Source organism: Echinops telfairi, unplaced genomic scaffold, assembly GCF_000313985.2.
Source record: "Echinops telfairi isolate 266 unplaced genomic scaffold, ASM31398v2 ScPeMD7_5592;HRSCAF=6446, whole genome shotgun sequence".
Lineage (NCBI taxonomy): Eukaryota > Metazoa > Chordata > Mammalia > Afrosoricida > Tenrecidae > Echinops > Echinops telfairi.
The window spans coordinates 188,110-195,947 of NW_022109491.1; the positions used below are offsets into that span (position 1 = coordinate 188,110).

The following is a 7,838-nucleotide window of genomic DNA, read 5'->3' on the forward strand; positions in this document are numbered from 1 at the left end:
CATGAGCCCTTGATAGTTTATAAATGGGTATTTTGTCATATCTTGCCCTGTCCGACGTCTCCCTTCATCCACTTTTTGGTTGTCTGTCCCCCAGGCATTTGTACATTTGTTGCCATCATTATTCTCAAAACATTTTCTTTCTACTTGAGCCTTCGGTATCAGCTCCTCATTTTTCCCCTCCCTTCATGCTCCCCCTTCCCTCATGTGCCCTTGATAATTTATAAATTATCATTATTTTGCCATGTCTTACACTGCCTGATGTCTCCCTTCACCTACTTTTCTGTGTTCACCCTCCAGGGAGGAGGTTATATGTAGATCCTTGTAATTGGTTCCCCCTTTCTACCACCACCCCTTTCTCCCTCCACCCTCCCAGTATCGCCAATCTCAGCACTGGACCTGAGGAGTTCATCTGTCCTGGATTCCCCCTGTTTCCAGTTCCTATCTGTACCAGTGTAAATCCCGTGGTCTAGCCGGATTTGTAAGGTAGAATTGGGAATCATGATAGTGGGGGGAAGCATTTAAGAACTAGAGGAAAGTAGTATGTTTCATTGTTGCTACCCTGCACCCTGACTGACTCCTCCTCTCACCGCGACCCTTCTGTAAGGGGATGTCCAGTTGCCTACAAATAGGCTTTGGGTGCCCACACTGCAGTCCCCCTCATTCACAATGATAGGCTTTTTTGTTCATTGATGCCTGATACCTGATCTCATTGACACCTTGTGATCACACAGACTGGTATGGTTCTTCAATGTGGGCTTTGTTGCTTCTGGGCTAGATGGCCGCTTGTTTACCTTCAAGCCTTTTAAGACCTCACACGCTGTATCTTTTGATAGCCGGATACCATCACCTTTCTTCACCACATTTGCTTATGCACCCATTTGTCTTCAGCGATCGTGTTGGGAAGGTGAGCATCATGGAATGTGTGAGCTTTTAAGAGGGCAGATGCTGCTCCCAAAACTAGGGTGTAGAACACTATCTATTTTGTTAGACCAATTAACTAAGTTGGCCCTTGATGTTATCGTTTTAACCCCCTTGACCAAACCTGTGAGTTACTTGGATAAGTCTAGGAAGTCTCTATAATTGTGTGTGTGCTTTATTGTAGCTATATGAATACATAGGCAGCACACACAAACGTATGCATGTGTGGCTATAGGAACACCTACACAAATATGTGCATCTATATCTATGTTGGTTTCATTTCTAGGATAAGCTGTGAACAGTTTGGTTTTTATACCTGTTTACTCATCATCTGCAATATGCCCTGCAATTGCAATGCAACAGTGAACGATCTTAAGGAAATGTCTGAAGCCTGCTGTGCCAGTGAAGTATTTGTGGAGGAGATTGGTCAGTTTGTGGCACTGGTGAGAAGGCCCTGGCTTGAAATGGATGAAGATTTACATATATATTCAAGGTGTTCTGGTGGAACTGTGGGTTAGGAATTGTGTTGGTAACCACGAGGTCAGCAATTTAAACTCATCAGCCACTCCTAAGACTAAATTGAGCCTATCTGCTTCCATAAAGATTTACAGCCATAGAATTGATTGTGGTGATGAGTGTAAATTCTTCTTGATATGACTGAATTATCGAATTGTATAACGTGGGTGAAGTTCCAATAAAACTGTGAAAAAAGATTTACAGCCTTGGAAACCCTGTACAGGTTTGTTATGAGTCTGAATTGACAACATGGCAGTGGATTTAGTTTATGTACATGAGCAGGGTGATCTTTAGAAGTTTTTCAGACAGAAAGCAGAAGGAAAAAAGGAAGAGAGATGAAGTAAAAGAAAGAGGGGCTGAGGGCCCCCCTAATCCCAACTACATGGACTGCTTCCCCTCCCCCCAGAAGAATTTACTTCAGAGGACAGCACTGAAGCTGCAGCTCAGGGACATGTCTGGTCAGAGGACATGGGAGCAAATGAAGGGGGAGGACAAGAGAGTGAAGCACAGCCTGACCCACAAAGCCTTGAGGATGATATTCCTGCTCAGAGCATCCAATGCACAGAGAAGATCATATGGCTGGCCTCACTGTGAGACACGATATCCCGCACTGACCCATAGCCCTACAGGGGACAACACGAGACACTGTGGAAATTTCGCCTTATCTGACCCCACCACACCGAGGCAAAACATTAAAGGTGTGTAGCAGAACAGCAAAGGGGAGCAGAGCAAGGAAGTCCTGAGGGAGTACCAAAAATAGACTTTAGGGCCAGGGCGTGGGACCCCATCAGACTCAACCAGAAAACACTCCTAAAGGCGAACAAACAGTCCTTGAACTATTTACGGACCTTTTTTTTCTTTTTGTCATTTTTTTTTTGGTTGTTGTTTTTGTTTTCTTTTGTTGCTTTGTTTTGCTCTGTCTTGTTTTTGTGCATGTTACTGTTTCCACAGGTCTATTTAGATAAGATAGGCTGGATAAACAATCTGGATGAGAAAACAACAGGACCGACGGTTCCGGGGAGACATGGGAGAGGGGGAGATGGGGGAAAGGAAGTGGTGTTAACAAACCCAGGGACAAGGGAACAACAAGTGATCCAAAATCGGTGGTGAGGACGGTGTAGGAGGCCTGGTAGGGCTTGATCAAGGGTAATGTAACCAAGAGGAATTACTGAAACCCAAATGAAGGATGAGCATGATAGTGGGACAAGAGGAGAGTCAAAGGAAATAGAGAACTAGGAGGCAAAGGGCATGTATAGAGGTCTAAATAAAGGCATGTACATATGTAAATACATATGAGGATGGCGAAATATATCTATGTGCATATATTTATAGGTTTAGATAGCAGATGGACATTGGACTTCTACTCAAGTACTCCCTCAATGCAAGAATACTGTGTTCTATTAAACTGGCATTCCATGATGCTCACCATCCTGCAACGATCGCTGAAGACAAACATGTGCATAAGCAAATGTGTTGAAGAAAGCTGATGGAGCCCAGCTATCAAAAGATACAGCAGCTAGGGTCTTAAAGGCTTAAAGACAAACAAGTGGCCGTTTGGCTCAGAAGCAACAAGCCCACATGGAAGAAGCACACCAGCCTGTATGATCACGAAGTGTCAAAGGGATCAGGTATTAGGCATCAAAGCACAAAAAACAAAATCATTGTGAATGAGGGGGAGTGCAGATTGGGGACCCAAGACCCATCTGTAGGCAACTGGACATCCCCTTACAGAAGGGTTGCGGGGAGGAGATGAGCCAGTCAGGGTGCAGGATAGCAACGTTGAAACATACAACTTTCCTCTAGTTCCTAAATGCTTCTTCCCCTCCCATTATCATGATCCCAATTCTACCTTAAAAATTCAGATAGACCAGAGAATGTGCACTGGTACAGATAGTAACTGGAAACACAGGGAATCCAGGACAGATGATCCCTTCAGGACCAGTGATGAAAGTGTCAATACTAGGAGCGTGGAGGGAGGGTGGGGTGGAAAGGGGGAACCGATTACAAGGATCTCCATATAATTTATTCCCTGGGGGATAGATTACAGAAAAGTGGGTGAAGGGAGACATTGCACAGTGTAAGACATGACAATAATAATTTATAAATTATCATGGGTTCATGTGGGAGCAGGGAGCTGGGAGGTAGGGGGAAAATGAGCTGATACCAAGGGCTCAAGTAGAAAGCAAATGATTTGAGAATGATGGTGGCAACAAATGTACAAATGTGCTCAACACAATGGATGTATGTATGGATTGTGATAAGAGTTGTAGGAGCCCCCAATAAAATGAGAAAAAAAATAAAAGGGAAAAAAATAGAGGAGGCCAGGAACTTCCTGAAAGAGGCGTAAGGCTAGATACGGTGAGGCCTGGAAATAGCGCACTGGCAAAGCCAACATTGACAGGCCTGGGGACGAGCCACCTGGCACCGTCAGTAGACATTTGGCAGGACCAAGAAGAACCTGTCCTTGGGACTAGAGGAGACTTTCACTGGAGGGTGAAGGAAGCCTGACTTGGGAGAGGAGCTGAGCGCCGCTGCACTGAAGAAGAGAGACTGCCTGCGTGCTTCCTGATTCTGAGCTGCGGCCTGCTCCTGATTCAACCACTGTAATATAAATATGATCTGTGTTATCTTTGTGGCCATTGTCACGAATTATCACCCATAGAGGACATACTGTGGTGAGGATGGCTGCTATCAGAATTGATTAAAAAAAAAAAAAAGTTGGAGGGTGGAGGCACCTCTGACCATCATATCATCTGAACCAGCCTCGGCCCCATCCTGGTCATCAGCCTCTCAAGGTTGGGCAGCTTCAGGTACTCCTCCTCTGCCTTTTTCACATGGGGACTGTTTTCTGCATTTGAAATCCACCAGCTTGATGACTTTGTCCATCAGCCCCTCTTTGTGAGAAGAAACGTCACGGTTTCCAGGGACAGATAAACGGAGTGTCTGTCGCTTAGAGGATTTTAGCAGAAGGAAAAGGCTGCCTGTAATAGAAGCGATTTACAAGACAGAAGCAGTATCTGATGCTTACTTGAGAAAATAAACTTTAGTCTTGTTGACATGTTGAAGTGGTTGTGGGTGTGGGTTATCTGGATTTTGTACCTAAAGCCACTGCCATCAAGTCATTCCAACACATAGGAACCCTCTGGGACATGGTAGGACTGTCCCATAGAATTTCCCAGCCTGTTAATCTTTATAAAAACAGAATGTCACCCCATTCTACCATTGAGCTTTTGGCAGGTTTGTACCACCAACTTTGGATTTCACCCAAGGGCTTCAGGCTTTAACTACTGCCACACCTGGAGTCCTTCTGGATGGCAAAAACAAAAATGTCATTTGTAAAAATGGAAGATAGGTGAACTGTTGTGGTGGAAAAATTGTGTTGTCTATATTGTCAGTTAGAAATATGCTACTAAGATCATAATTAATTGCCATTGGGTGGATTCTGACTCAAAATGAACATGTGTGAAGAATAGCTCAGAACTCTTCCATAGGGTTTTCCAGACTCACATTGCCAGAAGGTCACCAATCTGTCTTGTGAACTATCATCCTTTCACCTAGTAGTCAGGCTCATAACTGTTTGTACCCCGACCCCCGTCTACACAAACACAATGAGATACCTGTCTGTCATGAGAGAAGGCAGCCCAGCCCAAGTAGCCCCATGTAAAGCTGCACTAATGGAAAACTCTCTCTCTCTTCTGCAGAAGCAAAGTCAGAAACCTCCCCCTGTTCCCCATGCCTCCTGGATGTCTCCAGTCAGCAGTTCCTCGGGCAGCATGTGCTTCAGATCTCCCCTGAGTCTTGTGCAGAGAGTCAGTTCCATCCAGGAGATTCCAACCTCAGGCAACAGAAGCAGCCAGAGCATCAGGATTCTGATCAGAACTGCAGGAATGAAAACACACAAGGGCGGGAGAGAGAAGTCTCTAAATCCTTGTGTGGGAGCACAGGGGAGAGAGAGACCTTCAGGGCTTTATCCAGCCCAGCCTGCGGAGGATCAGCAAGCCCCAGAGAAGGCAACAGAGGGGTGGGAAGGGAGCCCCACTCCGCACAAAGGGTAAACAGCTCTGTGGAAACAGAGAAGGGTTTGAAGAAATTAGAAACCTCAAGATTTGGAGCAGTCAGCTATAAAGAGGACGAGCCCAGCTATATCCTGAAATCAAATTTCACCACAAACCAGAAGACCCTTCTGCGAGAGAAGCCACACGTATGCATGGACTGTGGACGAGGCTTTCGCCACAAGTCAAGCCTCATCATACACCGGAGGATACACTCGGGGGAAAAGCCATATGTGTGCAGGGTCTGCGGGCGAGGCTTTACCTGCCTTGCAAATCTCCTTTCCCACCAGAGGATACACTCAGGTGAGAAGCCTCATGTGTGTAAGGAGTGTGAGCGAAGCTTTAGGCAAAAGTCACATCTTATCACACACCTGCGGACCCATTCAGGGGAGAAGCCTCACATGTGCATGGACTGTGGGAGAAAGTTTCGCCACAAGTCAACGCTCACCACACACCAGAGGATACACTCAGGGGAAAAGCCATATGTGTGCAAGGAGTGCGGCCGAGGCTTTACCTGCCATGCAAATCTCTTTTCACACCAGAGTATACACTCAGGAGAGAAGTCACATGTGTGTGAAGTGTGTGGGCGAGGCTTTAGCCAAAAGTCCTATCTCCTCACACACCAGAGGATACACTCAGGGGAGAAGCCACACGTGTGCATGGACTGTGGGCGAAGCTTTAGTCACAAGTTAACTCTCATCACACACCTGAGGACACACTCAGGAGAGAAACCATATATGTGTAAGGAGTGTGCACGAGGATTCAGCCAAAAGTCACATCTCATCTCGCACCTGAGGACACACTCAGGGGAGAAGCCGTATGTGTGTGAGCAGTGTGCACGAGGTTTTAACCAGAAGGCACATCTCATCAGACATCAGAAGACACACTCAGGAGAGAAGCCACACTTATGTAAGGAGTGTGGGCGAGGCTTTATCCAAAAGTCCTATCTCATCACACACCAGAGGACACACACAGGGGAGAAGCCACATGTGTGCATGGACTGTGGGCGAGGCTTTAACCAAAAGTCACATCTCATCATACACCAGAGGACTCACTCAGGGGAGAAGCCATACATGTGCAGGGACTGTGGGCGAAGCTTCACCCACAGGTCAACACTCATCTCTCACCTGAGGACACACTCAGGAGAGAAGCCACACGTGTGCACGGACTGTGGCCGAAGCTTTAGCCACAGGTTAACCCTCATCAGACACCTGAGAACACACTCAGGAGACAAGCCATATGTGTGTAAGGAGTGTGGTCGAGGATTTGCCTGCAAAACAAATCTCCTTATGCACCAGAGGACACACTCACGCGAGAAGCCACATGTGTGTAAGGAGTGTGGGCAAGGCTTTAGCTACAAACAAAGGCTCATTAAACATGTGCCAACTCACTCCAGAGAAGCTCTGTGTTTGCAGTGAATGTGAACAAGCCTTTGACTGTAATTTACTCATCATAGACCATAAGATATAGACTGAAAGCTTTGTGTGTAGAGAAGATAAAGAATTTGAGACAAAGGCACACTTTGGAGAAGCGGTTTCTGTGGACCAAGAAGGTGAGGTACTGCGACAAGTTCTATCCTGGCACCAGAAGCCACAGGGATAAGGGCTGGGAGGGTGTTATGCAAGGCGGGAACGTGACTCCGGGGACCTTTCTTAGCTGACTGAGGAGGACAAAATGTTGCCACCACAACTTTGCCTACTTCTGAGGCAGTGTCAGAAGAATTCTGCTCTTTATGAGGGGAAGCTATCAGTAGTAATTAACTAGATTTTTCTTTCCACATTCTATACCCAAATGGAATTGAAAAGTAGAAGCTTAAGTCTAAGAATGGTTAGCTTGTTTTATTTTCATATGGCAGTTCCTGCAAGTGCTTGGTTGTCCTTTTGTTTAAAATTTTTTTAATAAACCATCAGGAACACTTGTTTATTCATTTGTCTTGAAGGCTATGTGGATTTCAAATTCACAATTCTTAGTGAACTCAGTCCTTTAGTTAAACATTTCTACGCACATTGATTGGCGAATGGAGCCCTTTGCATTGGGAGAAGAGCTGTCCAGGCTTTGGAGACAGGTGTCAAGTGAAAGGAGGGGATACCACTTCTAATAGCACGTCTTTCTGTGACTCTCTTCCTTTGTGACCTCTGTGAAAGCTCCCTTCCCTGGTTTCCCTTCATATTTTAAGCCTCTGTTCAGGTCTGTGAAATCTCTCTCCACCCATGGAAGAATGACTGGTCTCTGAATACCACGCTCCCTTTTCGTGAGGACAGCTTACCAGTGACTTGCAGAGCCTTTGGCTGGACCCAAGCTCTTCTTCGGTCTGTTGCTTTGGGCCTTGTGGTTACAGCCCATGTCTAATCA

The 7,838-nt window shown here is 46.0% G+C and overlaps 1 protein-coding gene across 2 annotated transcripts in view; it reads left to right on the forward strand.

The window, feature by feature from the left end:
* LOC101653096 (zinc finger protein 343-like) overlaps positions 1–7,401 on the forward strand; it is a 40,276-nt gene extending 32,875 nt beyond the window's left edge. The window contains exons 2-3 of one of the 2 annotated variants that reach the window (XM_045295161.1): positions 1,205–1,411; positions 5,136–7,401. In XM_045295161.1, the coding sequence (XP_045151096.1) occupies positions 1,387–1,411; positions 5,136–6,904 (1,794 nt within the window). In that variant the 5' untranslated portion in view covers positions 1,205–1,386 and the 3' untranslated portion in view covers positions 6,905–7,401. The remainder of the gene's footprint in view (positions 1–1,204; positions 1,412–5,135) is intronic. The other variant, XM_045295160.1, reaches the window with a different exon arrangement.
* Positions 7,402–7,838: the final 437 nt, after the last annotated feature.